General features: G+C 32.8%; 1 protein-coding gene across 4 annotated transcripts in view; it reads left to right on the top strand.

Moving 5' to 3' along the window:
- USP15 (ubiquitin specific peptidase 15) overlaps positions 1 to 21,707 on the top strand; it is a 116,653-nt gene that overhangs the window by 34,979 nt on the left and 59,967 nt on the right. For all 4 annotated transcript variants that reach the window (XR_005068930.1, XR_005068929.1, XM_037063050.1 and 1 more), the window contains exons 4-6: positions 9,385 to 9,511; positions 16,403 to 16,548; positions 18,642 to 18,703. Coding sequence is in view for 2 of the 4 variants with exons in the window: in XM_037063050.1 (XP_036918945.1) it covers positions 9,385 to 9,511; positions 16,403 to 16,548; positions 18,642 to 18,703 (335 nt within the window). In the remaining 2 variants the exon portion in view is untranslated. The remainder of the gene's footprint in view (positions 1 to 9,384; positions 9,512 to 16,402; positions 16,549 to 18,641; positions 18,704 to 21,707) is intronic.

Consider the following 21,707-nt stretch of genomic DNA (forward strand, 5'->3'; position numbering starts at 1 on the left):
TGAATTATGTAACATATAGGTATAAACTTCTGATAGACCAAACCACATTTGGATTTATTAGGAACTGCTGCTACAAAATTGCTATAGTAATTATTTCTATTTGTATTTGTATATTTATGCTTTAGGTTAAGATCAAATGTTGTTTTATAAGTAGAATATGCCTTTGATTTAGTTTACTTCCTTAATTTTATTCAGCCTTTTCTTGTAGTCATTTCAAAATTAGGATTCCTCTCTTTTAGGAGTACTAGCCTTATACGTATAGAAAGGTCTGTAGTTTCATCTATATTGCTGGGGAATTGAGTGTTTGAACATCGGAAGGATAAACTAATTAGCTGTAAAACTGTCTAGAAGAACTTCACTTCTGGGGTAAAGGAAAACCTGTGTCTGAAATATCTTCTTCATGTGTTTTAAACTGCATTACTTTTAACCTGAATGATACATTTTTTTCTAAATAAATGTAGCATACTATAGTACAAATCATTATTATTAATGGTAAATAAATCAACCACAACTTCATTGGCATTACGTTTTCAAATAGGTTTTATTAGCATTTCTTGAGATCTGTGTCTGATAAGAAAAGTTAAGCAAAAAAAGAAAAAGAATCATGAAAGCTTCACACAAGTAGAAAGAAAAACGTCTAACAAGTCTGCTAGGAGATCATACATTTTTTTTTAAAGTAGGTGAAATTTACTCAACCTGTTAAGTAATTTTCAAACTTTAGTGTGCATAAAATTACCTGGAGTTTTTATTAAAATGTGTCTTCCTCCAAAATTAAACCAATAATTCTGGGAATTTCCATTTACAGTATGCCCCTCATGACTGTGATGCTAGTGGAACTAGTTAAAGAATAGACTGGCTTTCGGACGGGGTCTGAAGCTCAACTTTGACTTTTACTAGTCTCTAATTGGAATCTAGGGTTGGTAATACCCCTTGCTGTTATGCAGAAACAAGTTAATCATCTTCTTGGGCTTCAAATCATCTCTAAAATGTTCCATTTCTAATGTCATACAGTCAATTTTTAAAAAAAGACAAATGTGCAGGAAATACAATGAAATTAAAATCCAAGAGAAACTGTAGACAACAGAAACAGACTCATAAGAATCCAGATAATGGAGTTATCAGACAGAGACTTTAAAATGCTGTATATATTGCATTTAAAAATATAAAAGAGTTGAAAAGAGGGACAGAACTGTTAGGAACCATGTATAATTCTAAAACTGAATGGTGTGAAAAAATTAAGAATTAAGGACAACATTTAGGTAGAATACTAAATTAAACAGAACCAAAGACAGATTTGTAAAGTAAATGGTAATATCAGTTTAAAATATACAGACTAAAGCTTAGAGAGACTAGAGAATGGAAAATATTTAAAAAGGCAAAGGCACAGGGAATACAGTGAATAAGTTTAACATACATATAAGTGAACTCTTAGTAAGAGAGTAAAGAATTGGGTAGAAGTAGTCCTGGAGGTAATGATAGTTGAGAATTTTTCCAAACAGATGAAGGTTATCATGCTAAAGACTTAAATTCTGTGAATTCTGAACTGAAAAAAATATAAATAAAACCACAGCCAGTAAATATAAACATAGTCATAGCCAGCAAAGGTAGAAAGGTATTTTTGTCAGGAAGGTGGCTGGATTGCAAGAAGTGGAGAACTTGAGCAAAAAAGAAAGAAAAGTGAAAAAACTCATGGACATGGACAACAGTATGGTGATTGCTGGGAGGAGGTGAAGAGGTGGAGGAGGGGAGGGGCAGATTAAAGGTGATGTACAGGAGACTTACTTGGAGCAATGAACACACAATACAGTATACAGATGACGTGTTGTAGGATTGTGCACCTGAAACCTGTATAATTTTATTAACCAGTGTCACCCAATAAATTCAATGAGAAGGAGAAAAAGAATTTCTCTAGTAGCCAGCAAAAAGATACATTAAATATTTACCTTCAAAGTAAGGATATGGCAAAGAAATGATTTCTTAAGAGAAATGAAAGCAAAAAATTTTCAACACACTGAGAAAAAATAACCAGTAACCTAGAATTCTATGACTAAAGAAAAGATCCTTTAGAAAAAGCCATTTTTAGATAGACAGATTGATAGAATTTGTTACCAGGGGACCTGAATTAAGGAAATACAAAACAGTCTCCAGAATGGAAGGAAAACTACTTTATATGGAAGCTTGGAGACACAGGAAGAATGCAGACTGATAAAAGTAAATATTGTGAGTAAATCTTAAGGCAGCCTGTTTAAAATAGTAATTTCTTACAGGGATGAAAATATATATAAAGTCTAAGTACATAACAACTGTAGCATATAAGCTAATATAGTAGTTTCCAAGATGACCCCTGGTGATCTTCACCTCCTGTCTTCCTCATGTCCACATCCTTGGGTGGTTCCCTTTAACACTGTACCAGGGTCTTGGTATTGTGTTGATCTGTGTAGCCAGTACCATGTAGCAGGATGTTATGGCATATCACTGTCAGGGGTAGATTTTTAGAATGAAGGGGATAAAAAGAAACAGACTTCCAGTTACAAAAAAGTCATGGGGATGTAGTAGTGTGCAGTATGGTAACTGTAGTTAAAAACACTATATTTCTTATTTGAAAGTTGTTGAGAGAGTAGATCTTCAAAGTTCTCATCACAGGAAAAAATTCTTTGCATGGTGACAGATGTTAACTAGAATTACTGTGATGATCATTTTGCAATATATACAAATATCAAATCTATGTTGTACACTTGAAACTAACAATATTTTATGTCAGTTGTACCTTATTTAAAAAGAAAAGATTATAAAAGATACCTTGGCTTACACCCTCATGCTCTCTCTCATTTTTCAATATGGAAAATTCATCTGCACACTCAGCCTGTGGAGGGCCTTATCTGGTAAGGAAATGAAATCACTGGACAAGAAGGCAACAGAGGCCTACCAACATTCATGAATGACCTTGGAAGTGAATCCTCCTATCTAATTCAAGCTTCCAAATAATTGAAGCCCCAGCCCACACACAGCTTGACAATAATCTCACGAGAAACCCAAAGCCAGAACAACCCAACTAAACTGCTCCAGATTCTTGACCTGAGAAACTATGTGACATGTATGCTTTGTGAAGCCACTAAGTTGGGGGATAACTTGTTATGCAGCAATAGATAGGCAATACAGATTTTGGTAAGTAGAAGTAGTGTGCTGCCTATGTAACTTGGAATGTGATGGTTTTGGAACTGGGCAGTGGATAAAAGCCATTAGAACTTACAAGAGTGTTAATGAAAGCCTGAAGAGCCTTGAATTAATTGGTAATAGAATTTCAGAATTGGAGGAAGGTGCCAATGAGGACTTAAAAGAAAATGAGACAAGTCTTATTAAAACCTAGAAGAAAGTGATCTCTGTTATAAGGTGGCAGAAAGTTTAGCCACATGATAATTGTAATAAATTGAAAGGTAAAAAAAATATATCTAATGAACTGAACAATCTGCCAAAATGTTGCAAGTACTGCCCGGTTTCCTCTTCTGCTGCTATATTCAGATGTCAGAAAAGAGAGAGAAGCTAAAGAAAGGACTGTAAATAAAAAGGAACAAAGACCTCCTAGTTTTGAAGATTTCTAGCCTATCCAGAAGACAGACTGCTAAAACTAAGAAGTTCTCTGAGCAAAGATTAAACTCAAGTCACTTTCAGGAAAGTATGGTCTAAAGTCGAAGCCTAGGTGTGATTTTAAAACTCGTTGTTAAGACCTCAGAAAAGTCAGCCCTGGCTGGTGTGGCTCAGTGAATTTAGTGCTAGCCTGCAAATGAAAGGGTGACCGGTTCGATTCCCAGTCAGGGCACATGCCTGGGCTTCAGGCCAGGTCCCCAGTAGGTACACAAGAGAGGCAGCCACACATTGATGTTTCTCTCCCTCTCCTGCTCCCTCCCTTACCCTCTCTTTAAAAATAAATGAATAAAGTATTAAAAAAACAAGACTCAGAAAAGTTGGTTATGGTGCCTTACAACTCTATTCAAACAAAAGGCCTTTCCCCTTTATCTAGTGAAGTTGAAAAGATGCTAAACTTAACTAGCTAAAAGAGAAGTGCAAATGAAAACCATAGTGTGGAACTGGCTGGAATGGCTCAGTGGATTGAGCATCGGCCTGCCAACCAATGTGTGGTTTGATTCCTGATCAGGGTACATGCCTGGGTTGTGGACCATGTCCCTGGTTGGGGGTGTGCTAGAGGCAACTGACTGATGTATCTCTGACACATTGCTGTTTCTCTCCCTCTTTCCCCCTTCCTTCCCCACTCTCTAAAAGTAAGTAAATAAAAAAATTTTAAAAACATGTGATACCATCTCACACCTGTTAGAATAGCTTTTATCAATAAGACAAGAAATAACAGGAGTTGAGGAGAATATAGAGAAAAAGGGATCCTCACACACTGCTGGTGGGAATGGAAACTGAAATAGCCACTATGGAAACAGTATGAAGATTCCTCAAAATATTAAGAATATAGTTACCAAATGACCCAGCAGTTCCATTTCTGGGTATCTACCTAAATATTTGAAAACATATTCATAAAGATATATGTACCCCTCTCTGTTCATTGCAGCATTATTCACAGTAGCCAAGACATGGACACAACTTAAGTCCTTTGATAGATGATTAGATAAAGAAGTTGTGGTATAGATATTCAATGGAATACTACTCAGCGATACAAAAGGATGAAATACTGCCATTTGTGACAACATGGATGGATCTTGAGAGTATTATGTTAAGCAAAATGAATCAGAAAGAAAAGGACAAGACACATATGATTTCACTTGTATATGAGATCTGAAACTGAGCAAGAGAGAACACCTCACCTGAGTTCTCCAGGTTAAGGCCTGCTCTGGTCACCTTTGAGCATGTCATTGGATGGGACGACTGTGGCTCACAAAGGTGGAGTGATTTGTCACAGTGCACACAGCTATGCTGCATCAATACTTAGATATACATCTGGGCATAAACTAACCTTCAAATAAACTTCTTATTACCCTCAGAAGGACTCAGGTATCCAAGCCATCTGACACCCCTCTGGCATCTATTATCCAGACCACTGGACATGACTAGACCTTCAGATATCTGACTTGATAATCATCCTGGACCAACCCTAGAGCTAAGAATGCGAGAATGATAATTTCCTTCGAGTGTACTTTTTACTATAAGAACTCTTAACTTTCTTCTTCAGAACACTTCTGGGTTTTTGTCTAGCTGTTTTCTCAGTTTGTAAGATCCTTGAGTAAATCTTTATATCACTTAGTTTTTTTACAGAAGAAAGCAACAAATGAACAAAACAGACTTATGGGCACATACAACAATATGAAGGTTACCAGAGGGGAAGTGGGGTGGGGGAGAAGAAAAGGGAGAAGGGGGTAAACTATATGGTGATAGAGGAAGACTAAACTGTGGATGATGAGCACACCATGCAGTTCCAGATTAGGTATTACAGAATTGTACACTTGAAACTTACATAGTAGTATTAGTGTCACCCCAATAAATTTAATTTAAAAACATTGCTAGTAATGAAGGTACTTAGTATTGGTAAATATATATAAATGCCTAATTTTAAGTCTGTTTTAATCTACAGCTTCCTTCCCACCTTTTCTCCCATCTTGCATTTTATTTATGGAATAAACTAGGCTGCATGATTGGTAGAAGAAAAACAGAATTTCAGAGTATATTTCACCCATCTCTCAACATTCGGGCTTCTAGGAACAATAAGGCTCATAAGAAGCTTAAAGGCTTTGTGGTCGTGAGCATAAACTCCAGGTAGAGAGGACTTCTATGTGTATGACTTTTGTCTAATGGAATGAACTCCAGTGAGAGCCACTGGAAACCTACAGTGTTTTCAAGAACCACTGCCCTCTTGAACTACAGAGGCAATGTAAAATGAAAGAGGCTTTTGACCTCCCACACTTATACGAACAGAAATCAGACAAAGAATGTACTCAACTGCAAATATGTATTAGCTTTTTATGAAAAAGACATGACCCAGAAAGCAGAACCTAGTGTTATGAAGTGAGTCCTATTAAAGGATCTTTTTAGTATTTGCCCAGGTGGGTTTCAGAATTGCTGAAATTGTACTGATTCAGAATTTCAGAATTGTACCGATACACAATTAGAATTAAGTTTAGCAGGTAGGTGGATATAACCAGCAAATAAAGTTGAATTTTGAAGTTATGTTTACAACAGATCAAAATACTTAGGAATAAACCAACAAAAACAACTTTTCTACACTGAAAATTATAAAATGTTACAGAGCAAATTTAAAAAGACCTACTGAATTAATGGCCAGAGGAGTCCCCAAACTTTTTTCTGTGAGGGGACAGATGGTAAATATTTTCAGCTTTGTGGGCCAAAATAGTCTGTGCGGAAATTACTCATCTCTACTGTTTGGGGTGCAAAAGCAGCCATAGACCATACATAAATGAATGGGTGTGGTTGTGTTCCAATAAAATGTTATTTTAAAAAAGTAGATGGTGAGTCAGATTTAGTTTGTGGGTCGTAGTTTGCCCACCTTGATCTATGCACTGTTTAATTTATGCCTACCACCATCACAAAAAAGGGGTAACTAGATATCATCCGTGTCGTCTTTAGAATATATTTTACCATCTATGAAGTAGCCTTAATAAAAATTGCAAGAATACAGAGATGGATGATCAACTGTTCAGTTCTCTATTTAAATGACTTTATCCATTATTTGTAATGTGTAGGCTTTATTTGGGTCCTGATTGAAACAGTATATTAAAATGAGACAAGAGACAGTTTAAACATTGACTATATATTTGATTATTAGGAGATTCAATTGAATTATTTTAGTTGTGATAATGCTATTATAGTTATGTTTCAGTCCTTGTTTTTGAAAAATAAAACACACCCTGTAATATTTGTGGATAGAAAATAATATGTAGGGTTTGTTATGCATTGAAAACCATTATTTCATCTTTGTGTTATTAAAAAAAAGCACATCTTCTGTGCTTTTCTGTCTTTACCACTAGGTGCTCTCACTCTGACTCCAGAGCCTAGGTCTAATGCACCTGTTATGCCTAGCACTAAGTATAGATGCTTCGTAAGGGCTGCAGAAATGAATGTAGCTAATTCCTCAAAGATAGTAAATGTGTCCATTAGGCCTAGTGTTATTAAATTGTTGCAGAGTAACATATTTCTTTAGAAAATCTTTTCTGTTTCCAAAAGAGAACAAATAGGCACTTAGAATGCAGGCCTTAAATTAATGGAAATATTTTTATATAGCCATAAGTCTTATATTTTGGACAGGGAGCTATTTCATCTTGTGCTTGTTCCTTGTTTGTAGGAATATAAATTTTAATTCACTTATAAAAAACATTTTAATTCTGAAACATAACTATTTTAATATTCACCTTTAGTCTTGAATTTCAAATGTATTATTTTAAAGATTATAATAATAGATAAATATAACTTTATCTCCTATTTGTGTATGCCTGTTTCTTTCTGTTAGTCTTCATTGACTTTATTTTAAATGATTATTTTCAGTGCAAACATTTTTAATGAACATAGGAGACTTTATGTAAACAAAGGAGGTATTATATATAAGCAAATAATTAAATAAAACTGTAACACTAATACATAAATATGATGATTATTTTCTGTGTTATGGTGCCATTGTATTCAAGCTTCAGTCATCCATATAGTATGGCCATTTCAAATGGAAATAGTTGGAGGACAAAGATATTTTCTTTAAAAGAACAGCTTTTTAATACACTACTTCTAGAAGTAGTAATATAGTAAATATGTTAGTATTCCAAGTAGTGATAATGAGTGTTTAGTAATGTAAGATATTGCTACAGAGAAGAAAAAATGGAAAAATTCTGAATTTCAATGAAGTATAGATTTTGAAATCCTGATGGGTTTTTTTCACTGTTTACAATGCCTTTCTGACAGTTAAATCATCAGGTATTTTTCAGGAAAATATCTGTTAGTGTTATGAAAATTGTCTTAAAAATATTTTGTATACCTCAATATAAATCATTATGTGGGATTTTCATATTGTTATTTTATCCTGTTTCTTTATTTCATTACCTGACCTGTTGTTGCTAATTTCATTTTTTCCCATAAAAATTAGTCCTGTAGTTTTTAGCAACTCGTCAAAGATTAGTAGCTATCTTAATATAATAATATTTTAGGATTGCTACTCAGATATTGATTCTTAGAGGAGAAATTTTTGATTGATGCTAATATTTGATTTCTAGTTTATCTACTTAAATATAGTTACAAGCAATATCTTTTGCTACGTTCTTAACTTAAAAATAAATGAGCATAAGAGATAAAACATTACATTAGTTAAGAGAAATGATTTACATATTGGTTTGTGAAATGTGAATTAAGTTAATTAATAGAAGGAGAGGTACAGGCTGTTAACATGTTTTAGAAGTGAAATAGGAGAATATATATGGCAAAGTATCATAAAAATTGTGTTGAGTTGAACATTAAGTGCTAAATAAACTAAATTTGAATGTTTTGATCTTAAACAGTTTCCCTACAAGTAAAAGAGAAATTTTTAAGTTGCTTACTAAATCAGTGCTAAGCTTGTGAGGACGAGAGTTGTTTGGAGCCTCCCTTTTGCCATATTTGTCTAATGTATCACATATCAGGCTGATGACTATTTTCAGCAACAGTATTCATGACTGAATCCTACAGTTAACCTTTAGAAGATCAAAAGGAAATATACTTATTAAAAAGGTGACCCTGATATATGCATATTTTCTGTATTTCTGCTTTATTGTTTGCATGCTTAGCAGCTTTTTTTTTAATGTGTTGCATAGAACTACTAAGTGTACATTTAAAGGTCAAACAAAGTCATCTTAGGATGAAAAACTAACATATCAGTTACAGGGCATAGATGAATATTTTGCCAGCAGTAATTTGGAGTTATTTTAAAATATTTCACCATAAAGAGTGATACAACTATTGCTAACTTAAATTATATAAAACCTAATTTTACAAGGTTTTTTTGTGTAAAATCAAACTTATAACTTATGAAAAGCTGTAAGTTATATCTCTATCTTTAATCAGAGCTATATTTATATTTTGAGTAGACTTTTTCATCATAAATACTGAATGTATTCATTATGCACCTAAGTATGTTCAGTCAGTTGAATATCTTTCTAAACTATTGGTGTTTAATATGAGTATTCATATTCTGTTAAATGTTAAATTTCCTGAAAATGTTTCTTTTTCAAATATTCAGTATATTTTATCTTATATTGGTATATTTTACTAGTTACTGTTTTTTGTTGGAGATCTATATTTTTTTCCTATAGCCTCTTTAGAGAAATGTATTCTGTTAGAGACAATGAAATTGTAGTGCACTGTAGCTGACGCTGTTTTGTTTTGTTTTTTTAGGTGGTCGAACAGGGTATGTTTGTCAAGCACTGCAAAGTAGAAGTATATCTCACAGAATTGAAGCTCTGTGAAAATGGAAACATGAACAATGTTGTAACCCGAAGATTTAGCAAAGCTGACACAATAGGTAAAGCAAGATCCTCTCTGTTAGATCATTGCTATTAGAAATTTAATTATAATTCTGTTTATTGTATTCTACCAGTATGGTGATGATTTTAAGGGTCTATATGTAACATTCTAGATTTCCAAGCCTGATGCAATATATGTTAGCTTAGAGTTGAAATTTTTATAGTTTCTAAATCTGTTTTACATTATTAGATGAATTTAACATCTATGCTATTTTACTTTCAAAAAATCAAATAATTTTAGTTTAGCATTGGAAATGTGCATTTTGCTTGTGACAGGATTGTACATTAAAGTAGAACTTTTATAGGGAGTAGATTGGGGAATTACACTCTCAAATATAAGTGTACCTAGCTCCCTTTTTATATTTATGTGTCTATATATCTATATATATTCATATATCTACATGTGTAAATGGAATATGCATAAATTTTTTATTCTATTTAAAAGTTATGTTTTAATTTCAGATCAAGAATATATTGAATAAAAAGATTTTTAAATAAGTGTTTAGTAATTTAATAATAAAATTATAGTACTTTTTGATAAAAATATCCTAAAATAAAAATTACAAGAGGTAGTTACTGGAAAACAAGATTGATGGTAATAATTTCATCTCGTTGGAAATTGTAAATGTACAGTGGTGATAACTCTTAATGCAGCACACCTGAGTGAGGAAGCGAGGTTAGCACATTGATGAATTATAGCACTGTGTAGTTTCCCTTGGTGGAACCACTCATTAAGTACACTTTGATTAAAATAAAATAAATGTATATATGAATTTTCGTAAGTCATTTAAATGACTTTTTACCACTTACCTATTTCACAGCAGGAAAGTACTTTTCACCTGTATTGTTCGTAAAATTCATATCATCCTTCAATACCCAGTGCTTGGTTAATCCTGATGTTTTCACCAAATAAAATGTCATGTATGAATTTTTTGTCTCCATCTTTTTTATCTTAGCACATTTATAAGTTTGAGATGCAATTTCAATATACTCAGTCATCTTTTTTAAATGAATGCTTTTAAAATATTAGGCATTCCATATATAACTATCATATTATAATGAAAAAATAAGTTTTCAACTTCTAGATATGTGGAACATATTTAGGAAAAGAAAACTTTTGCACATACTAAATACTGAAAGTTTTCAGCATAATACAGTAGTGTCGCCTTATCCGTGGGGCGTATGTTCTGAGTACCCGAGTAGAAGCCTGAAACCAGGGATAATACTGAACCCTATGTATCCTTGTACTGTGTTTCCTCCTGTACATACCTACCTATGATAAAGTTTAATTTATAAATTAGGCACAGTAAGGGATTATTAATAACAGTAGCAACTAATAGAATAGCTATAACAATATACTGTAATAAAAGTTGTGTGAATGTGGTCTCTCTCAAAATATTTAATGGTATTATATTCACCTTTTTACTTAAAGGCAGCACTTTATGGGCTCTCTTTGGCATTCCAAATTTCCAGCATCACTACTCCTGTGCTTTGGGACCATTATTAAGTAAAACAAGGGTTATTTAAACACAAGCATTGCACTACCATAGCAGTTGATCCGATAACTAAGACAACTGGGGAGCGACTGGACATCAGGTAGCATATCCTGGAAGGATGTGCCAGACAAGGAATGATTCGCGTTCTAGGCAGGACAGAGCAGACAGCATGAGATTTGATCATGCTACTCAGAACTCGTGCAATCTAAAACTTAAGAATTGCGTATTTTCGTAATTCTCCACTTAACATTTTCAGACTGCAGAAAGCAAAATTATAGATAAGGAGGGGACTACTGTATATGAAATTACATTAAACATGATATGAAAATGTGCACTATAAGAATCTAAGTCTACCAAGGAGAATAGTCTATTAAAATTAATTCAGAGACTAATCTCTGAAATGTTCAGCCAATTGGAGTATAAATGAGAAGCTACCTCTTAAAATACTTGATACAAATAATGTTTTTTAGCTGTCTTTGAAATTTAATATTTTCTTCTCCTCTTACCTCATTTCTGTAGGAAAATTATATCTAAAATGAGATCATCAGAACCTTAGTTTAGAACATTAGTTTACTCAATAATGTTTTAAAACTTACATGAAAATTAGCAATTTGATTTCTAAATTCAGAACAAGCTGAGTTCTCATATTAAGTTCTAAGTAAGAATTTATTAAGGAAATATGCAATTTGTAAAGAATTTCTGCGTCGAAATGTTTATGATTTGGCCCTACCCAGTGTGGCTTGGCTGGGCAATGTCCTGCAAACCGAAAGTTGTAGATTTAATTCCCAGTCAGGGCACATGTCTAGGTTGTGGGTTTGGTCTTGATAGGGGTGTGTAGAAAAGGCAGCCAGTCAGTGTTTCTCTCTCACATTGATGTTTCTCTCCCTCTCTTTCCTTTCTTTCCCCTCTGTATAAAATCAAATAGCATTATCCTTGGGTGTGGATAAAATATATAAATAAAAAGTTTGATTTTTATAGATTTAATCAGTGTGGTTTACATTTACTAATATTTTTCAATACTACATATATTGAATATATGCCTTAAAATTGTATATGAGCTGAATTTTTGTAGGTAAAATATTTTTGTTATTAGCACAATAGTTTCAAACTGCATTATTAATACTTAGTGATTAAATTGTGAAGTAAAGAGATTGGAATAGAAAATATTGCAATAGAAAAATCAATATGTGTATGTGAATACTACGTCACAAATTCGTCCCGGAAGTCTTAGTTTTAAAAGTTTAAAAGTCTAGATTACAGCAACTTTGCTTTCTGTGCAAAAAGTTTTGTAAAAATTATTAAAGTTAACCCAGTCGGGAATTTTAGAGATTTTATGGTTATAGTTATCATAGTACTTAGCAGTTATTGAATACTTACTCCAGAACTTCAGAGTTTTAACTTCAGAGTGAAATTTAAATTAAGTTTTTTATTTAAATTTCAACAACGCTGTATTGTCATCTTACAGGGTGGTAAAGCTAAGGCTTCCGAAGGTTGTGTAACATACTTACGTTCACCCTGGTTCTAAGTGATAGAGCCAGTATTTTAATTCCATAATGAGGGGTTTTATACCAGAACCTTGTGTCTTAATTGCTGCTGTACACCATTTGTGCAAGTTTTAATTTGGCTGATTTTGTTTTTCTGAAGTGAGTTTTGAAACAATAAAGAATTTGGATAGTAAGAAAGAAAACATGGAATGTATTATTTTCTTTGTAGTCTTTTTTAAACATTGTGGTTAAAAATGATCAAAATAGCTATGTACATAAAATATAGCTATATAAATATATAAATAGAATTAAGAAATATAAATACCTGTTTTTTGTTTTTACCTAATTAATAAAATGTTCCTTTTTCAGCTGGTACTATCTATATTGATTTATAATTAAAATGATGGTAGCCATAGCAGAATCTAATTAATTTACTACACTCAGAACCAAAATACTTTGCCTTTGAATATTTTTCTTCCTAAATTAATATATTTGTGTATTGAATGTTCCAATAAGAAAGATAAATTTGGGCTTTATTTTTTTCTTTAAGAATAACACTAAAAAATAATTATTGTTATAAAACTTCTTGAAAAATGCTTTATGTTTACCAGATTTAATAATAGAATTGCCTAACTTTAACATCAAATGTTTTTGCTAGAAATAGTTGTCACAGTTTTCTCTTATCTGTGTTAATATTTTTCTGCCTCTGTATGCTTTTTATGAACTGCCTAATGCAATCAGATTAATATATGGGGAAAATATACACCTGTTCTCAATGCCTTGATAGTCATTTTTATTGAATTTATTGGGTGACATTGGCTAATAAGATTATATAGGTTTCAAGTGTGCATTCTTTGATACATGGTCTGTATATTGCATTGCGTGCCTACCACCCAAAGTCAAATCATCTTCCATCGCCATATATTTGACCCCCTTTTTCTTCACTGCTCCTCCAACCCCGAACCCTTTAGTAACCACCATACTATTATCTGTATCTATCAGTTTCAGTTTTATATCCCAACTATGAATGAAATCACCCTCCAGTGATCTTGATCTGCACCCAGACTCAGACACCAATTCCCATAGACTGTCACTATGTAAAGGTGCACTTGTCAAATCTTAATTTGTGCATTCTGCTTTCTGGCTCCCACTTCCACTGCTGCCATTCTCTTTTGAACTTAATACATCAAATATTCAAGCCTACCACTCCCTTGGTCCTGTTTCTGTGATAATTTTTAATACCTCTGCATTAATAAATGCCATAGTAATTTCAGAGTCTTCCATGTCTGTATAATCTGCCAGGGAAATTAACATACTCATCATGCCATCTATAAACACTTTCTGTTCATGTGGCTTCCAGGGCATATGTTCTCACTAGCTGCGTCTTCTCAGGGTCCATTGTGAGATATATAGTGTATAGTCCTGATCTCAAGACAGTGTCTCCCGCTTTGTCCTTGAATCTCCCCTGTTTTTCTTGGTTATTTCCTCCAATCTGCTGGCTTTAAATAATTTTCTGCATATTGATGTCTTTTAAATGTATGTCTTCTATCCAAAACTTTCCCATAATTCCATATCTTCACTTGTGTCTTACAAGAATCCCCAAGTAAATATGAAATTAAACTCTTTTATTTTTCACTCTGCCTGTAATCTAGGAGCATGTTTTTTTAGCAGTTCTTTCAGAACCTAGTCTTAGTCTGACCACTTAACATTGCTTCTACTGCTCCCACCACTACCTCCTTGGTTAGGATTGCTGCAGTAGCCTAATGTCTCCCCCTTGATATCTGTACTCCAGTTTGTTCTTCACTCACAGCAAAATGAACATTTAAAATGTCAGTAGAACATTTCCCTACTTTGATCAAAGCTCTGCAGCAGCTTTCCTTCTACTCAGAGAAAGTAGGATAATTTCATACCTCACAAGGTTCTATATGACCCTACATGAGTACCTTTATGTTCACATTTTTACCTTGCTTTTCTCACTTAGTCACATTTGTGCACAAAGCTGTTCTAAAAAATGCCAAATGCATTCCCACCTCAGGGCCTTTGCATTACACCTTCTGCCTATAATGTTCTTTATGTATGAGTAGATTGCTGAATTCCCTGAAGAAAAAATTCTAGTATGTTTGTGCATTTATATGATGTGTATAAATATCTGTGTGTTAATAAAAATGTCTGAAAGAAGAAATACTAAAATGTTAACAGTACTTAGCTTTAGGTAAGATAAGTACTTATCTTTAGGTAAACATTTTACTTCTATGTATTTGTATTTTCTGAGTTTTGTACTGATCAAGAATTATTTCTCCAGCCCTGGCTGGTGTAGCTCAGTGGTTGAGCGCGGGCCTGCGAACCACACGATCGCGGTTCGATTCCCAGTCAGGGCACATGCCTGGGTTGCAGGCCAGTTCCCGATTCCTGGCGGGGGACGCACGAGAGGCAACCATACATTGATATTTCTCTCTCTCTCTCCTTCCCTTCCCCTCTAAGATAAATAAATAAAATATTTAAAAAAAAAGAATTATTTCTCCAGTAAGGAAAAAGTATTCAGTTTTATAGAAAGACTGCAGTGACTTCCCTTCCTCAGCTTTCTCCTACATCCTCCTTCCTACATAATGTTCTGTTCCTTGATTCAGGTGCTGTTTACATTGTGTGTCCACTTTGGAAGTTTTTCATAATACACTGATAACTTTGTGTATTTTTCTGTATACATTTATACTTTAATAAAAAAAATTACCCCCTCCCCCAAAATAACATGCAGTATATTTATGTAATTATTTAAATGTTCTGACTAATGTGCTCTAAGTTACACTATAAGATTTACTGCTAATTTAATGCCCTAGTCAAAATCTCATTGACTATAAGACTATTAACTGCTAAGTGGAACATAAACAGTATCATTGGACTAAATTTAATTATGTAAAGTAGGCAGAGTTATTTATATTTCTTCAGAGAAAATGTGGATTTAGTATTTTGTAAAAAAATTTTTTTCAAAACTAATTAGGTATTTTTAAATTTAGAGGTATTTTCTATTTCTTCATATTTCATATTTTAATTAGTATACTTGAGTCTAAGTCAAGGAATTATTGACCAGAATTCAATAGATTTAATAGTATTTTCTAATATCTCTTTCTTATGCTTAAATTTTTTTAAGATTTATTTAACTGTATGGTACCGAAGCTTAATTGCACTTGTACTCTCACATATGTAGATTCCTGTCTTATTTTATAGTAGGTTAAGCTGCTCCAGTTTAAAAAAAAAAAGACTTTTTCCACTTAGATAATTGATTCATAAATAAGTAAAATACATGGTTTTACCTTCAAAACAAGGAATTTTGACCAATACAGACATCCCGTCAAAGAAGGCCCTTTCTTTTGTGGCCATATATTCTATTTTTAGCTAGCTATTTAAACTGTAAGTTATAGTCAATTTAATATTAATTGTTCTGAAATTGATTATAATTAAAAATATTTTTCATTTGTACCATCTCTGAATCATACTTTATTTTCCTCTAACTCCTATATATCATCAGAAAAATTATGTTGCTTTATTATAAAAGTACAAATTTATTATAATGTGTATAATTTTAAAGTTTGTCTTGTGTGACATAAAGTGTGATGTTATATGATTGAAGTCCTATACCTTTTGAGATCTCAATTTCCCCAAGTAATCATCTGTCAGAATTATGATTATTATTTTATTCTTTAAAAAGCACACCTTCTTTATTGGTTGTTATGTATTCTTTTTACATATTTGTTCATCTATTTTTACTATCATATCAGTATTTTAAATTTAGGATTTTTGTGCTGGTGAACACTTAGCTCTGTTTTATAAAATTTAAATATATTTTATATTTATATATACTTTGTATATATTTAAAGGTTTATTATATTTACATATCTTTTCTCCTTAAATCTAGATACAATTGAAAAGGAAATAAGAAAAATCTTCAATATTCCAGATGAAAAGGAGACCAGATTGTGGAACAAATACATGAGTAATACGTTTGAACCTCTGAATAAACCAGACAGCACCATTCAGGATGCTGGGTTATACCAAGGACAGGTATTGTTTAGCAGTGCTATTTGTCTTAAGCATATCATACATGAAACTTTCTGGAGTCACAAACTTTTTTTGGATATCCTGATAATCTGTATGGGGTTCTGTATTATCCTGATAATCTACTGGCTCTGGCTTCCTTTTTCTAACTCATTTCTTCTCTTTCCCTGCTGGACACTAGCCATACCTTTCGTTTCCCTTCTTGAACTTGAATATAAAAAATAAATCATGTTCCATTAAAAAGGAAAAAAAACAGCAGATAAGATAGATCAACAAACTTTCTGTAAAGAATCAAATAGTACATATTTTTCCCTCTGCTGTCCATATGACCTCTGTCACAACTACAACTCTGCTGTTGAGGTGGCAGGAAAATAGCCATTAAGAGAGGGTATGTAAACAAGGAAATGGCTATGTTCCAACAAACTATTTCTAAAGGCAGTCAGTGAGCTCAGTGAACTGTAGTTTACCACCTCCCAGGGAAGGTATCAACCTCTTCTTCTTTCTTTATGATATAATCCAAATAATGAATGTGTTGAGAAATCAGCAAGTCCTACTGATTCTATCTTCTGATTGTCTGTTGAGTTAATCTGTGTCATTCCCAGACCCTGTCTTTCTTAACAGATCCCTCTGCCTCTGGTGTTTTGCATGTCCACTCTCAATATTCCGTATCTCTGTCAGAATCCTCTTTCTAAAATGTAAACCTTATTATTTTCTTTTCATAAACCTTTCCTAGCTCCTTAACAACTACAGAATAAAGTCCAAGCACTGTAACACAGCTTGTAGGTTATGGTTTGACCTTTTGCCAATCTTACATCACCTTTAGATTATCCTTGTTTTGTGATTTACACTAACAAAACCAAACTTAACCACTTGTGCCCTCAACATTACTGTGTTGTTCATCCTCTTGTGCATTCCTACCTATTGTTTCAGAGGCCTTCTTCCTAATCCCTGCATCCAATCAGCAGTCAGTTTTTTAACCATCAAAATATTCATATTAATCATTAGTTCTGTCATGCACTGTAACCAGATTATTAGTCCTTCATTTCTAGCTTAGATGTAAAATCATCTCTTCAGCCTTTCTGATCTATTTTTATCAATATCTATTTAAGGTATAGGATTTTTCTAGTTTGGAGGAAAAGTTATTCCCTTAACTTCCATAATAATTTATGTATGTCTTTTTTATCATTATGGACTGCAGTTATTTATGTATTGAGCTCCCCTACTAGACTATAAGGCATTGGTTTTGATTGGACTTTCTTATTTATTTTTGTTTTTATTATTTTTAGTACTTAACACAGAGCCTGGTGCTCCAATGTAGTTTAATATGTTTTGCAATTCAAAGGAAAGTTGCTTCACTGAAGCTGAAGTTAGGAACTTGGAACATGACTGGTTAGTCCACACTCCCCTTTTGCCAGCCAGCTCTCTCTCTCTTGGCTGCCAATAGACATAAATCTTTCTCCTTGGTTATCCATTCAGCAGGCCTTGAGGTAGCTCAGTACAATTTGAAATATATAGTATTATTTCTTTAACTCTTTTCAGTGATTGATCTTATGTAATGGCTATTATTATTTTTATCATGTACATTAGAAAACTGAGGCTTTGGGAATTTAGATAATTTGATCTTCCTGCTAGGAATGCATTTACCAGATTTTGAAATAGGAACATTTCCCAAAATGTGCATTAAGTTTTCCAGATTTTATAAGTTGCTTTTTGAGTAATGATGAATAAAATAAACACTGTCCTGGATTTTTTAATTTTTTTTACTAAAATTGTAAGTATTCTTATTAGGGAGTCAAACCAAAAATATATTATTGAAGAGTTTGCCTCCCAAAATGACTGACCCTTATTTCTCTTCCTTGTGTGTGTGTATCTCTTTGTGGGTGTTTGCAATTCCTTGCGTCTTATAATTGACTCCTAAAATTTTTGTCTCCTTTGCCCAGCTTTGGAACCAAAATGCAAATGTCTCTTCAGTTTGTCTACTGTGTCCTTTAATTAATCAACAGGGTTACTTTAGTTTCTCAGTGAATCCAGCTAATCTTCTAAAACTCTTTTAACATTGGGGTTAAGAAAAACACTCTTTTATTGTGTCATATTTTTAGGTGTTAGTGATAGAACAGAAAAATGAAGATGGAACATGGCCAAGGGGTCCTTCTGCTCCTAAGTAAGTGCTTCCACTTTTTATGGTATATTGCATGATTTAGAAGCCTTTGATCTGAGATGATGAAATCCAGAATGATAGAATCTAATTGTGTACTGTACATATATTCGTTATATTTTAATATTTTATTTTCAGTATAGGAGTTATCTAAATTTCTACCTAATTAATATTCTATTACTAAAAAGGCTTCCAGTTCAAATTTCTTAAAGATTGAGGTACAGTATAAGGGTTATAAATGTTATGTCACATTGTCTAATACAGTTAAATCACTATTAAACATTTTGTTTAATATTTTGTTTTAAGTTTGTGATATTCTCAAGTGTCTGTTAAAAAACATTCTTTATCATAATGATTCTGCTGTGAAAGTAATATTGTATTTATTAAAATAAATGTTTTAGAATGTAAAAGCACAATTAAAGAACAAGAGTATAAGGATTGCTTTTGATAGTAAATGAGGGGCGAAAAAATTAGAAATCCTTTTAACTTTTTTAAAATTGTGGTAAGAACACTTGAAATCTACCGTCTTAACAAATTTTTAAGTTTACAATACAGCATTGTTAACTCTAAGCACATCATTGTACAGCAGATCTTTAGAATTTGTTCATCTTGTATAATTGAAACTGTTCCTATTGAGCACTAACTTTTCCTTTCTTCCTTCTGCCAATAACCACTGTTTTACTTTGTTTCTATGAGTTTAACTAGTTTAGATACTTCATGTAAGTAGAATCACACAGTATTTGTCCTAATGTGACAAGCTAATTTTACCTAGCATAGTATATCCGAGATTCATCCTTGTTATCACGCATAGCAGGTTGAATAATATTCCAGTCTATGTATGTACCACATTTTCTACAACCATTAATTTGTTGATGGACACTTAGGTTGTTTTCGTATCTTAACTGTTATAAATTGTTCTGCAGTGAACATGGGAGTGAAGATATCTCTATGAGATACTGATTTTGGTTCCTCTGGATAAATACCTAGAAGTGAGATTTCTGGATCATACTGTATTTCTATTTTTATTTACTTTTTAGTAACTTTCTACTGTTTTTCATAGCAACTACATTATTTTCCATTTTCATCAACAGTAAGAATTCCAATTTCTCCACATTCTTGCTAGCACATATCTTTCGTTCTTTTGATAATAGCACCCTAATAGATGTGCAGGGATATCTCCTGGTTTTGATAAGAATTTCTGCAGTGATTGCTGACATTAACCATCTTTTCATGTACCTGTTGACTGTGTGCCTTCTTTGGAGAAATGTCTATTCAAGTCATAGGCCCTTTTTTGAATCTGGTTATTTGGTTTCTTTTGCTATTGAATTGTAGGAGTTTCTTACATTTTTTGGATATTCTTTACCAGATATGTGGCTTAAAGATTTAAAAATACAGCCCATATCCATAAAACTTCTAGAAGAATATTTCTAAAATGTTATTTAAGAAACTACACAATTTCTTAAATAATACTCAACACACAATACATGTGCAATAAATAATGGCAAAAGAAGGTGTACTACACTAGAGATTCACAAAAGTACACTTAAGTCCCATTCACTGAATTACCAGTTTAATAGGGAACCCAAATATTAAAATATGAAAAGTTAAGTATTCATTCACTATAAAATATGAGAAATACCATATAACAATATGTCATTGTCAAATGAGTTTGTTAGAATATAAAAAAATTTTGAAATTATCATTTGTGTATGAGCAGACTCTAAGAAAACTAAGGATAAAAGGGAATTTTGCTCATTTGATAAAGCCTGAATGCCCAAAGTATATAGTAAACATTGTATATAATTGAGAAATTTTGAACACAAGCCAAATGAGACTGGAAATTAAAATAATAAAATTTACTACTTACATATTATGTGAGTAGTATGTAAAAACTACTATAGTATATAAAAGGTTTATAGTATGTAAAATCCAAATACAGTCAGCAGACTAGAACTAAGAAAATTTAGCAAGATACTCTAACATAAGGTTATACTGTAAAAATTAATAGGCGTTTTCTATACAGAAGTTAGCAATCTTTTATATAAAGAACCAGATAGTAAATATTTTCAGCTTTGTGAATCATATGATCTCTGATTCAACTATAACTCTGCTAATAGGGCTTTAAAGCAGCCATAGATATTATGTCAACAAATGGGTATGGCTGTGTTCCAGTAAAATTTTTTTACAAAACCATGTGGCAAACTCAGTTTGGCTTGCCACCGATTTCTGATCTCTGGCAAATACCATTAGTAATCCACTTAGAAAATAGTAAAATGAAAATTAACCTAATTAGAAATGTGTAAAATCTTCATGGGGAAAATGTCTAACTTTATTAAAAGACAAAATATTATGTACTATATGCCTTTTTAAAAAGCATTATTATATATGTTTTTCTTTTTTATTGTTCAAATACAGTGGTCTTCATTTTCCCCCAAACCACCCACCCCCACCCTCAATTTTACCCCCCTTTGGCTTTGTCCATGGCTCCTTTATACATGTTCCTTGACTAGGCGCTCTCCCTTCCTTTCCCCATTATACCTCTACCCCTACCTCTCTGGTTACTGTCAGCTTGTTCTTTTTGACATTGTCTCTGGTTATATTTTCTTGCTTGTTTTGTTGATTAGATTCCATACAGGTGAAATTATATGGTTATTTGTCTTTCACCACCTGGCTTCTTTCACTTAGCATAATGCTCTCCAGTTCCATCCATGCTGTTGCAAAGGGTAGGAGCTCCTTCTTTCTTTCTGCTGTGTAGTATTCCGTTGTGTTAAATGTACCACAGTTTTTTGATCCAATTATCAATGGGCACTTAGGTTGCTTCTACCTTTTGGGTATTATAAATTGTGCTGCCCTGAACATTGGGGTACATAGGTCCTTTTGAGTTGGCATTTCAGAATTCTTAGAGTATAATTCCATCAGTGGAATTGCTGGGTCAAAATATAGTTCCATTTTTAGTTTTCTGAGGAAATTTCATACTGTTTTCTGCAGTAGCTGCACCAGTCTGCATTCC

Source organism: Sturnira hondurensis, unplaced genomic scaffold (assembly GCF_014824575.4).
Source record: "Sturnira hondurensis isolate 20B ecotype Veracruz unplaced genomic scaffold, ASM1482457v3 Scaffold0014384, whole genome shotgun sequence".
Classification (NCBI taxonomy): Eukaryota; Metazoa; Chordata; class Mammalia; order Chiroptera; family Phyllostomidae; genus Sturnira; species Sturnira hondurensis.